The sequence below is a fragment of the Mobula hypostoma genome, chromosome 12 (assembly GCF_963921235.1).
Source record: "Mobula hypostoma chromosome 12, sMobHyp1.1, whole genome shotgun sequence".
NCBI lineage: Eukaryota > Metazoa > Chordata > Chondrichthyes > Myliobatiformes > Myliobatidae > Mobula > Mobula hypostoma.
The window spans coordinates 43,431,386-43,457,550 of record NC_086108.1 but is presented as its reverse complement, the minus strand read 5'-3'; the positions used below and the strand labels follow the sequence as shown (position 1 = coordinate 43,457,550).

General features: G+C 39.5%; 1 protein-coding gene across 1 annotated transcript in view; it reads right to left on the bottom strand.

The window, feature by feature from the left end:
- LOC134354522 (dual specificity protein phosphatase CDC14A-like) overlaps positions 1-26,165 on the bottom strand; it is a 140,519-nt gene that overhangs the window by 47,095 nt on the left and 67,259 nt on the right. The window contains exon 10 of the mRNA XM_063063444.1: positions 23,648-23,786. Coding sequence (XP_062919514.1) covers positions 23,648-23,786 — 139 coding nt within the window. The remainder of the gene's footprint in view (positions 1-23,647; positions 23,787-26,165) is intronic.

Here is a 26,165-nt window from a genome sequence, read left to right as displayed (position 1 = left end):
TCATTGAGGCAGCTCACCCTGCTCTTCTTGGGCACTGATATGATTGTCACCCTTTTGAAGCAGGTGGGAACTTCCAACTGCAGCAGTGAGAGACTGAAGGTGTCTGAACACTCCCACTAGTTGGTTGGTACAAGTTTTTGAAGAGTCCTCAGGGTCTACCGTGTTGCAAGGGTTCATCCTCATGAAAAATGCTCTGCCATCAGTCTCTGAGACAGATCACAGAGTCACCAGGTGCCACAGGCATTCACACATTTGCCGTTTTATTCACCCATCAAGTGTGCATAAAAGGTGTTGAGTTCATCTGAGAGTGAAGCATCAATATTATTCATGACTTTAGGTTTCACTTTGTAGGAAGTAATGGCCTGCAAACCCTGCCAGAGCTGATGTCCATCCAATTCCATCTCAATCTCAATCAGAATTGTTTTTCTTTTGCTCTCAAAATAGTCTTCCTTAGCTCACACCTGGATTTCTTGTATAGTTCTGGAGCACTGTTCATGAATGCCATAGATCTAGCCCTCAGTAGATTACAAATCTCCTGGCTTTTGGTTTGTCAATGTCTGGTATATTCTCAAAGGCACTCACATATTCATCTACACAGATGTTGATGAAATTGGTGACAACTGTGCTGTATTCATTCAGAATTAAGGATGAATCCCTGAATACTGTCCCCATCGCCGACTCAAAACAGTCCTGTACGCACTCCTCACCTCCCTTGACCATACCTTCTTGGTAAGCATGGTGTAGAAGTACAGCCAGGTGATTGGATTTTCCCAAGCGTGGGTATGAGATGGCATAGTCTGTTTTCTTGATGGCAACATAACAGTGGTTAAGTGTGTTGGCTCCTCTGACTCCACAGGTGATATGTTGGTGGTAGTTGTTCAGAGACTTCAAGCCTGCCTGGCTGAAATCCCCTACAATGATACGGAAGGCACCACAGTGTGCTGTTTCATGCCTGCTGATTACTGAACTATTTTGTATTTTAGATTGTATTTCCTAGTGAAATACACCATTCCCGAATGGACCTCTTCCAGATTTTCACATCTTGCTTATACACTGAATTAGTGTTAAGCCCAAATGGGGATTAATCAACATTTCTAAATAATGTTTCAAACAATTTTAAAATTATAATTTCCAGTGTGAAACATAGCAGAGATGTGTGTATGCACATTGGGGGAAGATGGTATTGGTAGTTGTTGAAGGTTTCAGTATGAATTAAATGCAGTCACACTATCTCAAAATCCAGTTTGTTAATATGGCCCCTTATACATCTAGCTTTAGCATGACAATGCAGCAACATAATCAACGTTCTGAAAATGGAAATTACATTTTGACAGGACAATTGAGCAACCAATTTATACTCATTTTGAATCAGCAAGAGTCCTGACAGCAAAATTTTGTTATAACCACAAACCAGCATCATTCGTTACTCAAAATATAATGGAATAATTCTAGTGTTCACTCAAAAATCCCCAAATAGCTTGCCTACTTAAAAAAATGGATTTCACAAAGCACTGAGATGTGTTCTTAAATCATAATTAAGTTTTTTTGGTGGTTAATCCCTATGGTTACTAATTGTCAACTTTTACGTAATGGATAGAGATAGTGACATGCAGTAGATTCAACTGATCGTTTCCCCTCACTAACCCACCACCAAACAAGAACTCAGTAAGATCCCAAACAAAACTCCAATCTGATCTCAGTAAGTCACCACGAACTAGAAGACAAACTAAATTAGTGAAGTTACTCAATACAATCACCAAGACATCATACCTTATTCTAAAATACTGAGATAATTTTAAAGGTTTCAATTACCAAACAATTGAGGTTCTCATCACTATTTTCCTTTAGCACCCTTGTTAAGAACATATGATCAGCCAAAAAGCCTTTTAAACAGGAGAGTTACCAACCTTCACAGAGAACACTAACCCTTATGTAAATAATATTCTTTCAATTGCAATCCACAAAAATTACAGCTTAAAATTAAAAAATATTATGTTGAATCCTTTCTGTTGTCACACACGACTATATAAAAAAAGTTAGGTGAGCCTGGGGGAGAATAAGCAGCAGGGCTACATGAAAAATATAATTAACAAAAAACATATAATAAAATAGAAATGTAAAAATGTACATAATTTTTTTTTAAAACTGCTGGGAGCTGGCATGGACCAGACAGGAAGAAAAGTTTCCTTCCTGCATTGCGCTTGAAAATTATGAAATAACGTAGCAACACACATCAATGATGAGAAACTAATTATGTCCCCTGACAAGAGATTGGATTTTCTTCAGAATGCAATTCAAATGTTTTGCACAAGAGAACAAGAATGGAAGACTGAAATACAAAAGGTACAATATAAGTAAGCAACAGATACTGGTTCCCAAGTATTTTTGCAACATTGTTTGAGCTTTGTTGCAGCTAAGACCCACATTCCACACATTTCTGAGCAGGTTGAGTGAAACCTGCACAGAAAGGACTCCACAGTGTAATCTGCTAATTTCAAAAAGTAATATCCACAAGTCTGCCCACCCTTCTATTAAAATCAATTAACAAGGTGCAAAGGACTCTTGCAATAAATATTGTACTAATTATAAACTCAAATTCTATACAGGCTCATAATTTGTAAGCAATAATTAATATCAACCAATATATAGTGACATGCAAAGGTTTGGGCACCCCGGTCAAAATTTGTTACTGTGAATAGTTAAGTGAGTAAAGATGAACTGATCTCCAAAAGTCAAAGTTAAAGATGAAACATTCTTTTCAACATTTTAAGCAAGATTAGTGTATTATTTTTGTTTTGTACATTTTTAGAGTGAAAAAAAGGAAAGGAGCACCATGCAAAAGTTTGGGCACCCCAAGAGATTTGAGCTCTCAGATAACTTTTACCAAGGTCTCAGACCTTAATTAGCTTGTTAGAGCTATGGCTTGTTCACAATCATCGTTAGGAAAGGCCAGGTGATGCAAATTTCAAAGCTTTATAAATACCCTGACTCCTCAAACCTTCTCCCAACAATCAGCAGCCATGGGCTCCTCTAAGCAGCTGCCTAGCACTCTGAAAATTAAAATAAATGATGTCCACAAAGCAGGAGAAGGCTATAAGAAGATAACAAAGCATTTTCAGGTAGCCGTTGCCTCAGTTCGTAATATAATTAAGAAATGGCAGTTAACAGGAACGGTGGAGCTCAAGTTGAGGTCTGGAAGACCAAGAAAACTTTCTGAGAGAACTGCTCATAGGATTGCTAGAAAGGCAAATCAAAGCCCCTGCTTGACTACAAAAGACCTTCAGGAAGATTTAGCAGACTGGAGTGATGGTGCACTGTTCTACTGTGCAGCGACACCTGCACAAATATGACCTTCATGAAAGAGTCATCAGAAGAAAACCTTTCCTGCGTCCTCACCACAAATTCAGTGTCAGAAGTTTGCAAAGGAACATCTAAATAAGCCTGATGCATTTTGGAAACAAGTCCTGTGGACTGATGAAGTTAAAATAGAACTTTTTAGCAGCAATGAGCAAAGGTATGTTTAGAGAAAAAAGGGTGCAGAATTTCATGAAAAGAACACCTCTCCAACTGTTAAGCACAGGGGTGGATCGATCATGCTTTGGGCTTGTGTTGCAGCCAGTGGCACAGGGAACATTTATTGGTAGAGGGAAGAATGAATTCAATTAAGTACCAGCAAATTCTGGAAGCAAACATCACACCATCTGTTTTAAAAAAAAAGCTTAAGATGAAAAGAGGATGGCTTCTACAACAGGATAATGATCCTAAACGCACCTCAAAATCCACAATAGACTATCTCAAGAGGCACAAGCTGAATGTTTGGCCATGGCCCGCACAGTCCCCTGACCTAAACATCGAGAATCTGTGGATAGACCTCAAAAGAGCAGCGTATGCAAGACGGCCCAAGAATCTCACAGAAGTAGAAGCCTTTTGCAAGGAAGAATGGGTGAAAATCCCCCAAAACAAGAATTGAAAGACTCTTGGCTAGCTACAGAAAGTGCTTACAAGCTGTGATACTTGCCAAAGGGCGTGTTACTAAGTACTGACCATGCAGGGTGCCCAAACTTTCACTTCGGGCACTTCTCCTTTTTTGTTATTTTGAAACTATAAAAGATGGAAATAAAAAAGTAATCTTGCTTAAAATATTAAAGAAATGTGTCATCTTTAACTTTATGCCTTTTGGAAATCAGGTCATCTTTTATTCGCTTAGCTATTCAAAGTAACAGAAATTTTAACCGGGGTGCCCAAACTTTTGCATGCCACTGTGCCAATGTGAAAATGAGCTTCATGAAATTTTGATCCTACAGGTATTCATTCAGGACATCAACAGCATTACAGCAGAATTAATATTTTAAAGCTTGATTTACTATTCAATCTTTATTTTTATTGCTTTAATTAAACTCTTGCAGTATTTAGGAGACTTGGATGATTACATCATTTGCCTGTGGAAACTGCAGTCAGCAGGCTTGCAGTAAGCCTCAAACTTCAGAATGCTGCGCTCTTTTTAATCTGGAACTGCGTTTCTCAGATCCCTGTTGCATTTTTTCCGTAATGGTGGTTATCTGCCAAACTGGTAGAGTCTGTTGAAAGAGAACTTGGAAATAAGTTACTTTTCGACCTTTCATATGTACTGTATTGAATGGATTTTAATTGGTTTCATCATGTGATGGTTCTCTTTTTAAATAGGTTAGTTGAATGATTTTAGTTTTATTTTATTTTCAGCTCTACTCTAATTATAATGGCATTGCCCTTTAAATGCTTAAATTTTATCTGTATAGAGGTTTTATTTTGCTTTTAATAACTGGTCTAAAGTATGCGGAATCAGCTTATAGGATACCTATTTCACACTTATTAACTCTATATCTTGCATAATAACACATGCCAAAAGACAGTAAAACTGCAAGACTTTTTATGCAAGATAATATCATCTATTTAACCTTCCTCTTAATTGCATCTATGTGCAGCACTTTCATTTCTGGTAACTCAAGACACTCTGGTAGGTTAACTCTTTGTACCATTTAATTATATTACAGGTACTAGAATTTTCTGAGGTGATTTCATGCCAAATAAATGAACCAAATGAGATTTCTCACCAATACGCACATTTTCATTCTTGGGGTAAATATACCAATGGACAAATATAGATGATGAAATAAGGAATTATGTCTTTTGGCTGGGTAGTTCAAGACCAGTTTAAAAAAAAAAATGAGTGGGGCCTTTTGGAAGTGAAATTTAGAAATATTACTCTGCACAGCAAGAGATAAAAGTTTGGAATGCACTCTATCCACAGCAGTTAATGCTTGTTTGCTTGTTCAAAGTCAAAATTTCACATTTAACACATTTGAACCTAATCTAAAAGATAAAGACAACATAGCAGATGTATAGAATTAGATCATACATCAGTTGTGATCTCACCAAAATGCCTCAATTTCCACTATACCTCTGTTCCCTTCCTTCAAAAAGCTTTTATACAGGTGGTTATCTTTGTTATTACCTTGTTCTCTTATTTCTCCAACTACTTTCTCACTCCTCCCCGCACCCCACCCCCCTCACATACACATTTGCTTTCTTTAGTATCCGCACTCGTACTTATCTTTGGATAAGACAAAGGTCAGACGCACAAGAAATATTGTTGAGGAAAAGGGGAGAACAGATTTATGACCATGAAGAAAATATGCAATTTCCCTCATTGGCTTGTTTTGCTTGTGGCAGAGCTAGGCCAACATTTACACATTTTTTTAAAACTTAAAAGATAATTGGTAGTACCAATCTAGTTAAATGTTTAAAGCCTCGTCAACTCAAAAGGAATAACTGAAGTATACAATGATCAATGACAGCTGTCACATAAAAGAACTATAATAATTTCTCAGCTGACAAGTTACAATTTATTTTTCCATCTTTCAGCTCATGGCAAAGTTCCCACCCATTTGCAATGGATCTAGCATCATTCCCTTTTAATTTCAGTTCTGTTATAAAGCAGACTATACAAAACACTTACATGGGGCTTTTTCAGTTGTACAATAGCTGCAGCAATAATTTGTACTAAAGGGATGCTGGACTGGTTTCAAAATCTGAACACCTTTAGCTGCAGTGCAGAGGAGGCACATTATGAAGGCAAAATGAAAAAAAGTGAGACTTCACAAGTGGGTAGGGAGGCGCGTTAAACAAATATCAAAGACTGAATGCAATGGACGTACAAGAGGTGAAAACTGCAGTCAATTCACATTGTAAGAAAACTCTTTAAGATGGTCTTCTCCACTGTAGTATTGTGGCAAGCTTTTGGTCCATAATATGGCAGCTGGAGGCGTAGTGGCATTGGCGCTGGACTTTGGGGCAGAAGGTCCCGAGTTCAAATCCAGCTGGTTCCCGTGCACGCTTTCCATCCGTGCTGGGTTGAGTGTCGTGCTAGCAACTTGACCTCATAAAAAAGAAATTGCCTGCTACAGAAGCATCAACAGCAAAAAGTTGATGGCCTATGCTCTCTCGTGAGCTTAAAGGCAATTTCTAATTGACAACAAATTACTAAATGACAATAAAAGAGGACTGCGTGTCTTCATAATCTAAATTTCTCTCTTCTCTCTCTCTTTGGTCCATAATGACAGACGAGGAAGCTTGCTAACTCAACAACTGTTTTATTATGATAAACACAAAACAGACTGGGCACCATGCCCCGGACAGTGAACCCAACCAGTCTCTCACAGACAGGGGAGGTGACCATCACACACCCCAGTTACAGTTAGGGTAACCACAAATACACATGCAAATAACTATATAACCCAACCTAAAATGTAACTGTAAATGAACTGAAACTTCCCACCATAATCCCACAAAAGCATTTTAGCACAAAAACAATAAACAGTGCTGGTCATTAGAAATGCAGGGGCGGGCTGTCAACCATGCCCCTCCCCACCGCCCCCAGAGCGTCACAGTATAATAAGATCATAAGATACACATGCAGAATTAGGCCATTTGACCCATCACATCTGATCCATTTCATCATGGCCGATCCAATTTTCCCCTCAGCCTTAATCTCCTGCCTTATCCCCATTTCCCTTCATGCCCTAACCAATCAAGAATCTATCAACCTCTGCCTTAAATATACATAAATACTTGGCTTACACAGTTTTCTGGCAAAGAATTTCACAGATTCACCACCCTCTGGATAAAGAAAGTCCTCCTCGTTTCTGTTCTAAAAGGACGCCCTTCTATTCTGAGGTTGTGTCCTCTGGTCTTAAGACTCTCCGCCCATAGGAAACATCCTCTCCGCATCCACTCTATCAAGGCCTTTCACCATTCAATAGGTTTCAATGAGGTCACCCTCATTCTTCTGAATTCTAGGAATACAGGCCCAGATCCACCAAACACTCTTCATAGGGCAAGCCATTCAATCCTGCAATCATTTTCGTGAATCTCCTTTGAACTTTCTCCAGCTTCAGCACGTCCTTTCTGAGAAGAGGCCCAAAACTGCTCACAATACTCCAAGCGAGGCCTCACCAGTGCTTTATAAAGTCTCAACATTACATCCTTACATTCATATTCTAGTCCTCTTGAAATGAATGCTAACATCGCATTTGCCTTCCTCACCAGACTCAACCTGCAACTTAACCTGTCAGGAGTCCTGCACAAGGACTCCCAACCCCTTTGCACCTCTATTTTCTAAAAGCGAGAAGATACAAAAAAAACTGTCAACCGTTTCATTTCTTCTACCAAAGTGCATGACCATACACTTCGCAACACTATATTCCATCTGCCCTTTCTTCGCCCATTCTCCTAATTTAAGTCCTTCTGTAGCCTCTCTACTTCCTCAAAACTACCAGTCCCTCCACCTAACTCCATCACCCAAATCACTGATATTCAACTTCAGAATTTGTCCCAACACAGACCCCAGTGTAACACCACTAGTCACCGGCAGCCAGCCAGAATAGGCTCCCTTTATTCCCACTCTTTGCCTTCTACTAATCAGCCACTGTTTTATCCATGCTAGAGCTTTTCCTGTAAGCAGCCTCATGCGTGGCACCTTGTCAAAGGCCTTTTAAAAATTCAAGTACTAATAATATTAACCTTAATATTCAGATATGATGAAGTAAATAGACCAGATGCAAATAAATGCCTATGCAATTTAAGGCAAGCTCTTGGCAATTCAAATGAACATGTAAATATGCACTATACATCAGATTATACTTGAACAACTACAGCAAAAACTGATCAGAATGTGTGCAACTTTTATTCATCATACCATGCCATAGTTGATCATTAAACATAACTGCCTACACAAAACAAAGTCACCTCCACTAACTAAAATAAAATTCAACTCCAGGTTCACTATTCCATTCCAGATGTAGATCATGCAGATATAGATGGTACCAACAAAAAAGCTTTTAACAAAGAATCAAAAAATTAAAAAGAAATGTGCTATATTGTGTTTGTCTCTCAGGATGAAAACAGGAGTTGGTATCAAAATGTGACGAGAGTAATGAATCTTACAAGTAGTACAGGGCAATATTCAACATTTTCCATAAAACTCAAGAAATAAAATGTATTAAACAATGCCAAATGGAAAACAACTTCCAAGTTTCTTCCGATCAAATTTTCTACCAATACAACAGCTATTTTCAAAGTTATGAAAAAGGCAGACAAATCATCTCCCATGAACTGAAACTAATCATCAGGTTTTCAATCTCAGATGTATACTCCATGTCCTGGGTTTTACAAGCATATAATTACATTATACCAATTCTGGTCTAATGAAGGGAAAGGGAACGTCGACTCAGACCATGAGAGGCCTGCGTCGGGCATTTTCATGCCTTACAAGGTGCAGATTGGAAGTCTCTGTGGGGCACCACTCCTCGCACAGACTAGAGCAACGTGTGATTAAGTACCTTGCTCAAGGGCACAAGCACGCTGCCACAGCTGAGGCTCGAACTAGCAACCTTGAGATAACTAGGCAAACGCCTTAACCACTTGGCCATGTGCCCAACACAATACAATTGTCTAATGAACAATTACTGAAAATAAGTAACTTTGATAGTTAATTTCAAAATTGATAGATTGAGTGCATTTCGAAAGATACACCTTCATTTTAGTATTTAAATATGAAGCTTATAGACAGAATAAGAAATGAGAATGTTAACACACAAGCTAAATGCACATGTACCTCCAGCACTGTTTTAAAATGTAAGCAAAGTTGGTTAGTTTCTTTTGGGTAATCTCACAAACACTATCAACCCTCTAGATTTCAGTGACAATTCCATAGCCTAAGGAGAACATATTGTAAAATGCATGAGTTCATTCAGTGTTACTGTATTTGGTATCATTAACCATCCCCTTCAAAATGGATCCTTTTTTAAAGCCATATACTCATTTCCTATTTCTCCCCCAGTGTATCATGAGCGAAAACAAATTTGTATTATCTTTGTTGCAATATCAAACCTTCATTGCTATTTCCGTAACCCAACATTACAAAAATATTACACTATCCTGGAGACATGTTCCATTTGAATAATATACATGAGTTCTAATAAAAGATAGCTAAGACTCAAAATTACAGAGAAAGAGATATAATCCAACACAAAGATAAGGTCACTGTATTTGTGTAGGGAGTGAGAAAAAAAACAAGTTATAATGAGAGCCTGTTCGCTCAATTAATCGTATCAAATGGAAAGGGAATCCTTGCCTTTGTGTCGCAATCCTTAAATAGTAGTTTAGAATGGTATTCCCAAGTACCAAGGGATCAAAAGGTAAATGGCATTTTTACTCATTACGAAGGGTACATGGTAGACCAGCAGCAAAATTGTTGCCTCACAGCTCCAGGAACTGGATTCGATCTTAACCTCAGATACTTAACAGTCTGAGGTCTCTACATTTTCTCTATCAACATTTAAGGTTTCAGCTAGAAATCACCTCCTAATGATAACCCAGTAGGTTAACTGGCTGCTGCAAACAAGAGTCAAAAAGTATCAAAGCAGAATTGATAGGCATGAGAGCGATCAAATTGCAGGAAAATAGGACAGAAATGAGGACTGATGGAATTTTCTGCTGGACCGGGAAAGAAACTGTAATAAGTAAAAAGACAGTGAAGTCCCACAATTATTTTGCATACACTGGAACAGACTGACCAAGGGAGTAGAAGTACACAGTGTGCTGAAAGTGGTGTTGCAAGTGGACAAGGTGGTGAAAAAGGCACTTAGCATGCTGACCTTCATCAAGCAGGACATTGAGTATAGTTGGGACATTAAACTGCAGTTGTACAAGTTGCTGGGGAGGCCACACTTGGAGTACTGTGTGGAGTATTGGTCACCCTGTTATAGTAAAGACAGGTGTTACGTACCCCGTAACTGGGTTGCCAAACCAGCAGAAAGGGACCACTCGTTGGAGTCTGGATTTCTAGGAGCTAATAAAGTTTTATTAAAGAAATAAGTAACACAGTACTCCAATCGTAAGGATGTGAATGCAACAGATTAGCAATGATAATACACGCATGTACACAGAACTAGGATAATAGGAATCAACCAAGCTCTATTGCAGTCTAGGGGTAAAATGATCAGTCTTAAGTGATGCAGAGTTCAGTTCAGCTTAGTACAGTTCGCAGTAATCGCTGTTGTGCCGTTGGGGGTGGGGGGAGGATGCAAATTTGATTCAGGCAGACCTTTGATGTTCTTCGCAGTTGGTTTCGGGTGGACCCTTTTATGTCTTCTATCCCACTGTGGTCACCGACTGTGACCCCTCCATTCCGGATACGACCGTTCTTCCGCAGTGAACCTGGCACCCAGGCAAGGGCAGACACACACACCAGGTTCCCACCGATCGTACCTTTACACCCTGTGAGTCTATGGTCGGTCCCTGCAAACCGGACCTCCAAACTCCCACCAACTTGTGGGGACACACCGCTCTTCCAGGGTCTCGTGGTATGTCGTGCCTTAGCGAACCTGTTCTTTTTATCCTCCTGCTGGGGTATCGCCTGTCCATCAAACTTCAAACAGTTCAGGTTCAAAGCAACCGGTCTGTCAATATTCTGAATTGTGTTTCTTTTCCGTTATCGCTCTCTCCTCTCTCATTAACATTTTGAACGTTTCTCCATTGTCTCCCTTATCTCTCTCATTAGTATCAATCGTCTGATAACTTAGTTTTGGCATCACACAGGATAAATTGAAAAGGCAGCAAAAAAAAATTTGTGAGGACATTGCCAGAACTACAGGAACTGAGCTAAAGTGAGTGGTTGGCCAGAATGCAGCTTTATTCCTTGGAATGCGGGAAAATAAGAAATGACTTAATACAAATGTTTAAAATTATGAAAAGCACAAGTAAAGTGGATGGCTACAGTCTTTACCCCAGGATAGGGGAGTCCAAAACAAGGGAGCATAGATTTAGGGTGAGAGGAGAAAGATTTAGAGACCCAAAAAGAACCACCCCTCCAGCCCCACAACAGAGTGGTGAGTACATGGAACAAGCTGCCAGCAGAAGTGGTCGAGGCAGGTACAACTTAAGAAGCATTTGGATAAGTGCATGCAGGTGTGGGGCTTAAATGGAAATGAGTTTAACACAGGAAATAAGCACTAGCTGGGTGAACAGTGGTTTAGACCATAAGACCATAAATATAGGAACAGAATTAGGCCATTTGCCCCCTCAAGTCTGTTCCACCATATCATGGCTGATTCAATTTTGCTCTAAGCCACAATCTCCTGCCTTCTCCCCGTATCTCTTCATGCCCTGACCAATCAAAAATCTATCAACCTCTGCCTTAAATATACATAAACACTCAGCATTCTGTGGCAATGACTCCTGATTCACCACACAGGCTAAATAAATTCCTCATCTCCATTCTAAAAGGACTCTCCTCTATTCTGGGGCTATGTCTTCTGATTTTAGAGACTCCCACCATAAAAAAGCTCCTCTCATCATCCACATCTACTCTATCAAAGCCTTTCACCATTTGATAGGTTTCAATGAGTTCACCCTCATTCTTCTGAATTCCAGTGAATACACGCCCAGACCCATCAAATTCTCTTCATATGACAAGCCATTTAATCCTGGAATCATTTTTGTGAACCTCCTTTGAACCCTCTCCAGTTTCAGCACATCCTTTCTGAAATAAGGAGCCGAAAACTGCACACAATACTCCGAGTGACGCTTCACCAGTGCTTTATAAGTTCTCAACATTACATCCTTGCTTTCACATTCTAGTCCTCTTGAAATGAATGCTAACATTGCATTTGCCTTCCTCACCACAGACTCAACCAGCAAATTAACCTATCAGGAATCCTGCACAAGGACTCCTAAGTCCCTTTGCACCTCAGTTTTTTGCATCTTCTCTCCATTTAGAAAATAATAAACCCTTTCATTTCTTCTACCAAAGTGCATGACCATATACTTACCGACACTGTATTCCATCTGCCACTTGAAGGACTGAGGGGCCTGTATCTGTGCTATGTTGCTCTGCACCTCTAACTACATTTATACCAAAGTCAGGATCACTGAATTAAACTCATTATACTATACAGCTGTAGACAAGATCACCGAGCTTATTTTATGAAATACTGATGCATCACTTATCTGTGACCTAGTCGTCTTACTAGAGATTCAGAAAAGGTCATGTAAATTTAAATTTCATGATGAAAAATCAGATTCACCAGTTTTAAGACTGAAGGAACAAATAACAACCAAGGTAATTTAGGACTAGGGAATGGTCCTCAAGGCTATGATTTCCAATATTTCCACTTAGTATTAGGAACCATAATTTATAACAATGCATACGGACAAAATTCACAGTGGATATCAAATATTGGCGGGTTGGTGAAACTGACACTAAATAGTCAGATAAAGAAACTGGCCCAAATCTTCTCAGAATCTCCCTGCTTTTCCAACCATACAATCTCCTCTCAGCTGAGTGTCTCCTGTCCCAAGCTCCCTTGTGGAAGCCACTCCAATCAAGGCCGATTGCAGCAGAAACACTTAAAAAAAAATTGGAAGTGATATCTTTTTTTAACCAGACATTTCTAGAAACGTGGCTTGTTAGCCCTTTGCTAACAGCCACTGGACTCTGTAGTGAGAAAACCACCTTTCTCAAACTCCATACGTCTCAGGTTGGTATGATGTAGGTCCCATCAAAACCAGGAGGTTGGGATGTCTTGACCACCTGAACCTCGATCTGTGCAAATACTGTGTAAGTATTGCCCCCATGCAATTAATGGTTGGCAATAACAGACTGCACACAATTATAAAGATATTTACAAATGACAGCTTTATCAAACAGTTGGTTGGAAAAAGAAAAGAAAAAAAAAGAAAAAGGGCCCATTACAGTTAACCCAGTCCAAATTTGCACACAATTTGGAGTTCATCTTAAGGTTGTCTTTAACTCACACACTGGACCCAGTCTGCATGAAAGCTCACACCACCACTGGTCATCAAGGGAATGGCAGCGTAAGGAAAAGGTCTCTCGACAAAAAAGGTAAACTGCCCCAAAATCGAATTTAGACAAATACTTAATATTGCATAACTATATTAATAAAAGGGGCAAGGATGATGTCTAAGAACAAGAATAAAAAGTCCGCTTCGAAGGCTGATAAACATAGAGATGCAGCAAGGCGACGGGCCTAGCTCCCCCACGGCAAGCCAGGACGGAGATAATGAGGGGGAATCGGTGACTCTGTCTTTGATTGTCAGAGAGATTCGTGAGTTCTGACAAGATAACAGCAAACAGCTGGAAGATATTAAAGGAGAAATAGTAAAAACTAACTCGCGGATAGATGGAGCCGAAGCGAGGATTGTTGGAATTGAAGAGAAGCTACAAAACGCCGAGGAAGCGATGCAGAAATGCTGAAGCTACAAGACCAGCTCCAGTGGAAACTAATAGATCAAGAAGGCCGTTCGAGAAGGGAAAATGTGAGGATCTACGGAGTTCCCGAAGGAACCGAAGGTAAACCCGGATTGATGATTCCCTTCGTGGAGAAGCTGCTTAGAGAGAACCTTGATATACCGGCCGCAAAAGACCTACAGATAGAAAGGGCTCACCGCGCGTTGGCACTACAGCCTCCGGCAGGCGCCAGCCCAGATCGATTCTGATCAGATTTCTCAGTTACAGAACGAAGGAAGAGGTGCTTAAAAGAGCATGGCAAAAGAAAGGTTTCATGTGGAACAACTGCAAAATCAGTTTAGACCACGACTACGCACCGGGGATTCTTGCCAGACGGAAGGAATATACGGAAACACGGAGAGTCCTGAAGGAAAACAACATCAGATTCCAGACCCTGTATCCAACTCGGCTGAGAGTCTTTTATGACGAAGGGACAAAAACTTACGCTACGGTGGAGGAGGCAACGTTGGACCTGGCGAACCGGGGACTACCTATTAAAGTTATCACCCAACCGGAGTCGCTACTGGAGAGGATTCGGCAGAAGTCGTGGCAGTTAGTGGGGCGAGGACGCTCCACACGAACCAGAGTGTCAAACTACAAGGAAAAGCTGCAAATATTCAGACGTGAATGTACAGAGAATACAGATTAATTAAGAGAAATGACTGAAAAGAGTAAATCGGACTTAAAAGTAAAATGAAAACTGGTAACTGAAAATAAACTAGGCGGAATAACTTGAATGATAGCAATATGGTCGAGACATAAATAGGAGAAAATTCTCTATGATTATTCAAACTGCTGAGGGCCCTCTAACACAGGGTGAAGATAGAGGCTATCCCTCTGAACTGAGGCGGGTCGGTGCTCAGGCCTCACTGTGGGAAGTCGGGAAAAATTTTCAAATGTTATACGTTCAGAAATGTCTAGGGTGTGGTTATATGTCTTGGTTTACTGTTGAGAAGGGATTGCTTACTGTTTGGTTAGAAAAGGAGAGTGTTTTTTTTCTACTAGAGAAAAATGCAAACTGAATTGGTAAAAATAATTTCCTATAATGTTAATGGGGTTTTGAATCCAATTAAAAGAAATAAGATTATGTCTAAATTGAAAAAAGAGAGGGCACAAATAGCTTTCCTCCAGGAAACACATATGAGCCAATCTGAACATGGAAAATTAAAAAGAATGGGCTTTAAGCATGTATTTTATTCATCCTATAAATTGAGTCACAAAAGAGGGGTAGCTACTTTAATATCAAGTACTCTTAATTATGAACATATTTCAGAGACTAGAGACAAAGAAGGACCGTTTGTAAAAATCACAGGAAGAATAGAAGGTACAGAAATAACATTGCTGAATGTTTATGCTCCTCCAGGTAGTGAATGGTCATTTTATAGACACATTTTTGACCTAATGGTCAGTTCTCGAGGGGTAGTAATTTGTGGAGGGAATTTTAATATTAGATTAAATCCTATATTAGATTCTTCAAGAATAGTTACTCAGAATAAACCTCTGACTTGGAAAGTGAATTCATTGATGGAGGAGTTGGGGATTATAGATGTCTGGAGGGAATTACACCCTACTAGTAAAGATTATACATATTACTCTTTCCTTCATTCAGCCTATTCAAGGATAGACTATTTCTTTATCTTTAATACAGATAGACTCAGGATAAAAAACTGTAATATTGCAACAATTGATCTGTCGGATCATAGCCCAGTCTCTATGTCTCTAATCCTGGAAAGGAAAATGAGGAAAACACTATAACACTATGGAGGCTAAACTCACATATACTCAATAACCCGAAAGTAATGGAGAGATTAAGGGGAGAAATCAAAGAATATCTGGACCTTAATGACACGGGAGAAACATCACCAGTGATTTTATGGGATACATTGAAAGCTGTACTGAGAGGGAAAATTATTTCCATTACTACTCACATGAAAAAAAATCAATGCACAAAAATTAGCAGACCTTCAAGGAAAATTAAAACAACTTCAAGTTGTAGATAGCAACAAAAGTAATTCAAATCTAAAACAGGAAATTAGGAAATTGCAAAGTGAAATTGATGATATTTATACGTTGGAAACTCAAAGAAATTTTCTTTACCTGAGACAAAAGAATTATGAAGTAGGAGGTAAATCAGCTAGATTATTAGCATATAAATTACGAAAACAACAAGCAGACAATACAATTCATAAAATAAAGAATCCAAAGACAAAGCTTGTGGAGAGTACAATAGGGAAAATTCAAGAGAGTTTTGAAACATATTATCGAGAGCTGTACTCCCAGCCCCGGGCCCCCAATGAGCCCTATATAGACAGTGTATTGAATTTTTTAGATCTACCTAAACTTACAGATTTACAAAATGAAAGTTTATTAGAACCAGTAACTGTCAAAGAACTGAACGTGGCCATCTCTAGGTTAAAGGCTGGAAAGTCCCCGGGTTCTGATGGGTTTACCTCAGAGTGGTACAAGTCCCTGAAGACACAGTTAGCCCCATTACTACTTAACACCTTTAATTGGATCTTGCAGAGAGGAGAAACTCCACCTTCCTGGAGAGAAGCGATTATTTCAGTTATTCCTAAAGAGGGTAAAGATAAACTAGAATGTGGCAATTATCGGCCAATTAGTGTTCTTAATTTAGATTACAAACTATTTACATCTATATTAACGCGCAGATTGGAAAAGCTTTTACCTGGCCTAATCCATTTAGACCAGACTGGATTTATTCAACAAAGACAAACACAGGACAACATAAGGAGAACTCTGCACATATTAGAACAGGTTAATAAGAACGAGACAGAGACAATGGTAGTAGGATTGGATGCTGAGAAAGCTTTTGATTCGGTTAGTTGGGCATTCCTATACAGAGTGTTAGGAAGATACGGCTTTCAAGAAAGGTTTATTAAAGTAATTCAGACTCTATATGACAGCCCTACAGCCCGAATTAAGATAAATGGGGACCTCTCTGACTCCTTCATTTTAGAGAGAGGCACTAGACAGGGATGCCCAATTTCTCCTCTCCTTTTTGCGCTATATATTGAACCACTTGCCCAACTAATAAGACAGAGCGAAATCGTAAAAGGTATCAAGGTGGCAGGGATTGAACAGAAAGTGGCGTTATTCGCAGATGATGTTTTGGTCTATCTGAGTGAACCAGAAAAATCATTTATAGGATTGTTTACACTGTTGGATGACTTTGGGAAAATATCAGGTTATAAAATAAATGTAAAGAAAACGCAGGTTATGTCCCTAAATTATACACCATCCAAAAAATTGCAGGATACATATGATCTTAAGTGGGAAGCTAAATCATTAAAATATTTAGGAATAACCCTGCCGAAGGATCTTTCAACACTGTCACAGGTAAATTATGGGCCATTAATCTCAGAGATAAAAGCAGATATGCATAGATGGAACCTTATCCCCTTTTAAAGTTTAAATTCAAGGATAAATATTATAAAAATGAATATTCTTCCTCGGTTATTATATCTTTTCCGTACTTTACCAGTGGAGGTGGATGATAATCAATTCAGGGAATGGGACAAATGGATTTCCCGCTTCATTTGGCAAGGAAGGAAACCTAGAATTCGATATAACACCTTACAGTTAGGGAAGGAAGGAGGAGGTATGGTTCTTCCTTGCCTGAGAAATTATTTTTATGCCTCACAGATAACCCCTCTGTTATATTGGTGTAATAGGGAATATGAGGCTAGATGGAAGGAAATAGAATTTGGATTAGTTGACAGTTTTCCTCTTCAGGCCTCAATAGCTGACAAAGGATTGATGGCCCAGTTGGAAAAATTTAATAATGCTTGGATAAATCTTACATTAAAAGTATGGCAGAAGGTGGTTAATTCATGTGGAATTAATAACATGTTAAAACTCTTTAGATGGTGTGCATATGATACCGAATTCCTTCCCAACAGAGGAGATAAAAGATTTGAGCTATGGATAAAGAAAGGTCTTACAACCTACCTCTCATTTATAGGTAAAAGAGTATTACAAAGTTTCCAAATCCTGCAGGACAAACATGGCCTAGAACATAATGACTTTTTTAGGTACCTTCAAATACAAAACTATGTTAACCAGAGTTGTAGATATACAGACCTATCAACAGTAGAATTAGAATTTTTCAAGATTCTGAATTCGGCTTGCAGTTCAATACCTAGTAAATCAGTTTCTCGCCTATATAATGCACTCTCCCATGCTAAAAATGTAAATACACTGTATATTAAAGAGAAGTGGGAGAAAGAAGCGGGGTTGGTACTGTCAGAGGAGGCTTGGGGGAAAATCTGCAGCTTTCAATGGTCCTCGACTAATTCTTTGACTTGGAGAGAACATTGTTGGAAAAACATTATAAGATACTTCAAGACCCCATATCAGGAAAAATATAAAGATACAAATGTGATGTGTTGGAGAAGGTGCGGCTCCAAGGAGGCGAATCATTTTCATATTTTCTGGGATTGCCCTAAATTAAGTCTATTTTGGGAAGGTATTCATAGAACATTAGTTAAGGTACTTAGGTCCCAGATACCTCTGAACTTTGAGACGCTCTATTTGGGGCATGTATTGTTCCTTGAACAGAAGGAAGATATAAAGTTGCTGCAGGCCCTCTTAGCGGCAAGTAAGAAATCAATCACTAGAAAATGGCTAAATCCAATACCGCCTACATTAGAAGATTGGTACGAAATTATCTTGGAAATATTTAAAATGGAAAAGTTGACCTACTCCCTGAGAACTCAAAAAGAAACATTTTATCAAATCTGGAATAAATGGATTGAATATATAACCCCAATGCGAGCAGACTCTAGATGACTCTCCTAATGATTTATATTGCTCTTCTCATCAACACAGTAATATTGCTAACGTAAGCACCTCTAGTCTAAATGTTTGTTTTTTTTGGAAAATAGAGAATTAACACAAGTAAAGGGAAAGATTTGGGAAAGGGATAAAAAAAATGAAAAAATTAAGTAAATAAGTACATAGGGATTGGATAATTATGTCTGCGGGCAGGAACAAGCACGAACAAATTGGGATATAAACACCTACAATGGTTGGTATACAGGATTGTATGCAACATTTTGGACCAGTGGAAATGGTCCAGAAGGGTTGTATGGAAACTATTATTACCATTTTTCTTAACAACTAATTTCATTACTTAGCCTAATAGGTTAGATTTACCACAGTACGTAATTATCTATTTAAATGTTTATTTTCCTTTTATATCATCTCAACGTGTACTTAAGAATGTATAAATAATTGTAGTTTTATACATATAAAAAAATGGAAAAGGTTATATGTGTGAAAAAAGTACATGATAATTGTGAATTCCTTATCCAAATAAAAATAAAATTTAAAAAAAACAATTAAATGGTTCCCTAGTACAATAAAAAAAAAAGAAAGCTCACACCACCTCCTGAATGTCACTCAAAATCCACCTCGAACAAACATGCTTCCCCACAAGAGTACTGGTCCTTCCTCCTTGAAGCCATTCATCTGCACAAATTACCTTGTGCAACAGGGACAGCACCCTCAGCCATCTCTTTCTCCTTGTCTTAGCCCAGCTCCTGCCAAAAAGACCTTGATCCATCCAGCGTTCTCTAGAACCTTCTCCCAATTCCACCATCCTGATTGACTGATACAACATTCCTAAGTTGAACAACATAGCCCCTTATCTTCAGCTCGAACCCAAACATGCTAAAAGCAGAAGACTGCTCTTACAGAACTGCTAAAATGAAATACCTACAGCATAGCAGTAAAAATCTTAACCAGGGCGTTACAAAAGCTATTACACACAATTACTTCATCAGCCAGCTAAGCCATAGTTATTCAGCCTACTAGCTGCCAGGTGTGTCAAAAAATTAAATCATAATCATTTAAAATATTTTAAAGCTTAAAAACTAAATGAGCCAACTCCCAGATGTGAAACTTTAACTTTGTGTCACTTCCCCAAAGATACTACACTTGCTGAGTCTTTCCAGTATTTTCTTTGTTTGATTAGAACTTTATCTCCCACACCAGACATTTTTTTCATTGTGACAGAATTCATTTACTTACATTTCTCACAAATTAGGAAGGTCCATTTTAAGCTAAAGGAATATCTGTTATAGGGTGGACATCAAGAGAAACTGAATGACTAATTAGGTTTTTAAGTTAAGATTTCCTTGAAAACAAAAATTATCATTTCGGCTGTGATAGTTCACTTTCCCCACTGAAAAACACATCCAGCATTTAATCATTTGCATTGGGGGATAAAGTACTTGGTGCCACCAAAATTTAACCCCTGAACACTTACAAAATAAAAAAGCTTCCGTATCTATAGCCAGATGCTTCAAATGTTCTCAGGCTGCTGAACAGGTTTGCACAAAAGATTGCAGGTATCATTCACTGGTTGAACCAATGCTTCTGCTTTTCTGCTTCTCCTCCAGTCTCATGATGGCGCCGTGTTGGGAGTTCAGTTCCAAATCTACAGTATACTACTAATTTCTACAATTTTCTTAGCATTTTCTGTTCAAGTAGCTGATAGTCACATCAGATACGATAGACTGACCCTTCTGAACATCGGAAAGACGACATTTACCCACTATGTGCCACCTTTCCTACACTGGGAACCCCTGCTTGCGCGATCCATAGGAGACTCATCTCTTACACTGCCACTACGGTGGAAGAAGCGCCGGAGGCGAGGAAGAAGGGCCAGTGTCATGGTGAGGCTCAGACAGCATGCTAATCAGCTGTTGCTCCCTAGCATACTCCTGGCTAATGTTCAGTCTCTGGACAACAAACTGTGCGAATTGAGAGCCAGAGTCTCCTACCAGCTGAAAACAAAGGAATGTAACGTTTTGTGCTTCGTGGAGACCTGGCTGATGGAGGAGATACCGGACCACATGATCGAACTCTCTGGGTTGTCCCTGTTCCGGGCGGACAGGTCAAAAAACCTCTCTGGGAAGAGTAAAGGAGGAGGTGTATGCTTCATGGTCAACAGTGCTTGGTGTGACCCCCAGAATGTGCTTGCCCTCAAATCCTTTTGTTCCCCAGACTGAGAATACCTGGTGCTGCTGTACAGACCCTACTGGCTGCCGAGGGAGTTCACGGCTGTTATCATCACAGCGGTGTGCATTCCACCACAGGCTGATACTGACCTGGCTCTCAAGGAACTGTACAAGACCATCAACATGCTGAAGACTGCACACCCACAGGCTGCCTTCCTCATTGCCGGCGACTTTAGTCGAGCGTCGCTGACGAAAGTCTCTCCAAAGTTTTGTCAGCACATCCAGGTGAGCACTCATGGAGATAACACACTTGACCACTGCTACATTCCCTTCCACAATGCTTACAAAGCTCTCCCTCGCCCAACTTTTGGAGAACCAGATCACTCTTCGATCCTGCTTTTGCCGACGTACAGGCAGAAGCTGAAACAAGAGGCAGCCGTAGTTAAAACCATCCACTGTTGGTCTGACGAATCAGTCTCCATGCTGAAGGACTGCTTCAAAGACGTCAACTGGAATGCCCTCTATGATGAGGATGTCTCCGACTTCACAGATGGAGTCATGAGTTTCATCCAAAAGTGCATCAACAATGTTGTCCCCCAGAAGCTGGTCAGGGTCTTCCCGAACCAGAAACCCTGGATCAATAGTTCCGTGCGAGCAGCACTTACTGCATGACACAGAGCTTACGCTGCTGGCAATCAGCAGGAGCTCAGGAAAAGTAGCTACAATCTGCACAAAGCTATCAAGTCTATGAAACAATACAGGGACAAGACTGAGTCAAGATTCACAATGAATAGCACAAGTGACTTGTGATGAAGGTTGCATACCGTCGCAGACTTCAAAACAAAATGTAGTGGTGCCGCCAAAATCGCGGCCTCTCTCCCAGATGAGCTCAATCGCTTTTACACTCAGCTCGATGTCGCTAACTCTGAGCCTCCAAGGAAAGCCACCACTACAACCTGCAACCTGGTCATCCCTGAGGCTGAGGTACACAGATGTTTCCAACAAGTGGACAGTCGCAAGTCTGCAGGACTGGACTGCATCCCAGGGCGAGTACTCAGGATGTACGCAACACAACTGGCAGGTGCGTTTACAGACATTTTTAATCTCTCTCTCTGTCCCCCCCCCCCCAGTGTACAGTGTGCCCTCCTGCTTCAAATTATCCACTATAGTCCCTGTACCAAAAAAGACCAAGCTAACATGTCTGAATGACTGGACGTGCTGTCGCACTCACCTCAATAATATGCAAATGCTTTGAGAGGCTGGTCAAGGACTACATCTGCAGCATGCTACCGCCCAAACTGGACCCCCTACAATTCACCTACCGACACAACCGATCGACAGACGACACAACAGCCACTGCTCTACATACCGTCCTTGTGCATCTGGAGAAGAAGGATGCTTATAATGAGAATACTGTTCTTGGACTACAGTTCAGCATTCAACGCCATGATTCCATCCAGGCTCGACAGGAAGCTCAGAGACCTCGGCCTTGACTCTGCCTTGTGCAGCTGGATCCTGGACTTCCTGTCAGATCACCACCCCTCTGACTCTCAACACTAGAGCCCCTCAGGGCTGTGTACCAAGTCTCATCCTTTTCACCCTGTACACCTATGACTGTGCTGCCACCCACAGCTCTAATCTGTAATTAAATTTGCCGACAACACTACATTGATTGGCCTAATCTCAAACAATAACAGTGGCCTACAGGGAAGAAGTCATCTCTCTGACATAAAGGTGCCAAGAAAAAAAACTCTTCCTCAGTGTCACAAAAACAAAGGATCTGGTTGTGGATTGCAGGAGGAATGGAGATGGGCTAACCCCTATTGACATCAATGGATCTGGAGCTGAGAAGGTGAACAGCTTTAAGTTCCTCATCATTCACATCACCGAGGACCTCATGTGGTCTGTACACACCAGCTGTGTGGTGAAAAAGGCACAACAGCACCTCTTTCACCTCAGATGGTCGAGGAAGTTTGGCATGGGCCCCCAAATCCTAAGAACTTTCTACAGGGGCACAATTGAGAGCATCCTGACTGGCTGCATCACTGCCTAGTATGAGAATTGTACCTCCCTCAATCGCAGGACTCTGCAGAAAGTGGTGCGGACAGCCCAGCGCATCTGTAATTGTGAACTTCCCATGATTCAGGATATTTACACAGATAGGTGTGAAAAAAGGGTCCGAAGGATCATTGGGGACCCAAACCACCCCAACCACAATCTGTTCCAGCTTCTACCATCCGAGAAACAGTACCGCAGAATAAAAGCCAAGACCAACAGGCTCAGGGACAGCTTCTTCCACCAGACCACCAAACTGATTAACATGCTGATCTGAGTATATTTCTTTGTTAGATTGATTGTTCTATTTATCATAAATTATGAATTACTATGATTGCACATTTAGACGGAGACGTAACGTAACGATTTTTATTCCTCATGTATGTGAAGGATGCAAGAAAGTCAATTAAATTAAAAGGAAGCAGCACAGTACAAGTCACTATTTCTATATCATACAAGCCATGCTTTAAAGAGTTAGTATTTCATTTCATTCTTATGAAGGTATTTTCTAACTTCCAAATAACCTAATAAAGGCTTTCAAAGTATAACTGAAAATTATTACACTCATCAACATAAGTGATTTGTATCTGAAGTTGCAATTATTCATCCTTTAAAATAACTTGTTTCTAGCAGACTTGCAGCAAATTACAGTAGTTTTCTTTGACTCCATTGGGTGCAAGATTACTTGCTTTATAATACACAATAACACCTTCTACTGTGCTACATAAAGTATTTTATACTCTAAAATAAACTTGTGACTTACTCCTCCAAGAAGTGCTGCTGTGGACCAATTATAGATCCTGGTCGGCAAATTCTAATCCATCCTATGGCTTCTGCTGCAGTGAATCTGTAGTGTTTCATCATGTAACATGCTATTAGTGTGCCCGTTCTTCCTAAACCAGCTGAAATGAAGAAAGATTTGTTAGGGTGTTTACATAATTACATCAACGTCAAACTTCCAATAAATAAACAAACACTAAATATGATCATGATCTGGATTCACTTCATCTCTGTGAAATATTTATCTTATGAATTAAACTGGTTTGGCCACATACACAGCAACAAAAACTGACAGGATAATTTTGGTAAAATTTGTTCAATATTTCTTAAATACATGACAATGAATGAATGATTGATCAAGATTGGAGAGCAATTTAGCAAATTACTTGGATCCAGAATAGTTTGAGGTTTAATAAAGCAGCTTTTGGTACAATTCACTATTTACTTCCAAGTCAATGGAAAATGCACTTCTCTATCTTAACTAAAATAAGGTGCATTTTATCCATTTTACTCATGTTAATAAGGCACAATTTTAATACCCATTATACATTTAAAAGTTCTGATATTTTTAATCAATTTTTTTTATTTGAGTAGAAGAGTGCATTTATTATTCAGTGTTATTTAGTGCTGTGTATGGTATGCTCCGGCCTTGAAGTGAATGCTAAATAAATGCCTATATCTTCCACAGATTATCAGCAAATCTGTTAAAGTATTGCAAACTACTCTGATATTAGTCGTGGGATGAATGTTGACTTAGTTATGGGGAAATTGTTCATGCTCTTCTTTACATTGCATTCTAATATATTTCAGTGCTCTTCGAAGGGTGGTATTTGGAGAGGTATAATTTACAAGCCAATGAAAACCTACCCACTCAAACTACACAACACTCCCTCAGCATCAGTCCGGATTATATGATTCAAAGTCAGGTGAATCAGAGCAGCAATAGTACTGAGGTAAGCTTCACAAACTAGCTCAGACAGACACTTGCCTGTTTTGAATCCTTAAACAGACTAACTATTTCTGTCATTTGTAAGGACTGAATAGCTTGTACAAAAATATATCCAAGCAAAGTATCTTTGGTGGGGCAGTAATATATTTTGTATCCTCTCTGTACAGTGTCAACTATCATACTCAAAGTTATGAAAAGTATTACATATTATTTAGATTGAAACAAATCTATGCACGACTTCAGGATTAAAGGACGTCCTTTTAGAATGGAGAAATTACTTTAGTCAGAGGGTGGTCAATCTGTGGAATTTGTTGCCACAAGCGGCTGTGGAGGCCAAGTCATTGGGTGTATTTAAGGCAGAGATAGATAGGTTCTTGATTAGCCAGGGCACCAAAGGGTATGGGGTGAAAGCAGGGGAGTGGGGATAATCGGAAGAATTGGCTCAGCCCATGATTGAATGGCAGAGCAGAATCGATGGACTGAATGGCCACTTTTGCTCCTATATCTTATGGCCTTATGGTCTAAATGCAATAATCCATCAAGCTGAAGTTACTGTAGACAAACTTTTATTCAATTCCATTCCATTTGCCAAAGCACTTAAAAGATTCTTAACTGTTCTATATTGGTTTCTTCCCATTAACTGTCACTAAACTAAAAAAAACCTTTCTAACCGCTCCCCACCCAACCAATCATTGAAGAGATTCTTTTCCTTTAGCCCAGAGGAATTGGTAAACCTGAAAAAGGAATTACCGTGTGATAAAGTGCAGGTTTAGAAAGATTCCATTGTGAAAGTATCATTTTCAAGTAAAACAGGTTTTATGTAGCTTTCACACTAACTTGTAATTCTATGATCCTACTCAATCAATTTACACTACATTTGTGATTAAGTAGGTATTATATATTCATTTCACACTAGTAAGAAGGAAAATTAATCACCTAAAATGAAACAATTGTGCATCTTTGCCAATGTTTAAGACCAAATTGAATTAAGGCTTTAGTGCCCAGAGTTCATTGAATTGTATAGCACAAAATAGGCCATTTGGCCCACCATATCCAACCCTAGGCCACTTTTTTGCCCATCTACACTAACCCCATTTATCTACATTGTATCTATACTCTTCAATGCCTTGTCTATATAAAAATGACCATCTAAGTGCCTCTTAAAAGTTGTGATTGCATTTGACTCTGCCACCTCTCCTTGCAGCAAGTTCCAGATTATCAACTGCTCTATGCAAATAAAAATTCCCTTCATATCCTCTTTAAAACTCCTTCCTTTCATTTTAAACTGTATTTTGTGTTTGATATTACTATCATAAAGAATCAATTCTGACCACTTGCCCTACAACTCTTACAAGTTTAAGTACTTATATTCAGATTTTGACTCAGCCGGCTTTGCTCCACAGAAACCAAACCTGCCTATCCAATTTCTCCCCATAACAATTCCTCATCAAGGCAACATCCTGGTGAACCCCAATGTAACTTTATCTTTCTCATAGTGTAGCAACCATGTGTCAGATCAATTACACACAATGCTTTAGTTGTTAGGTTTATC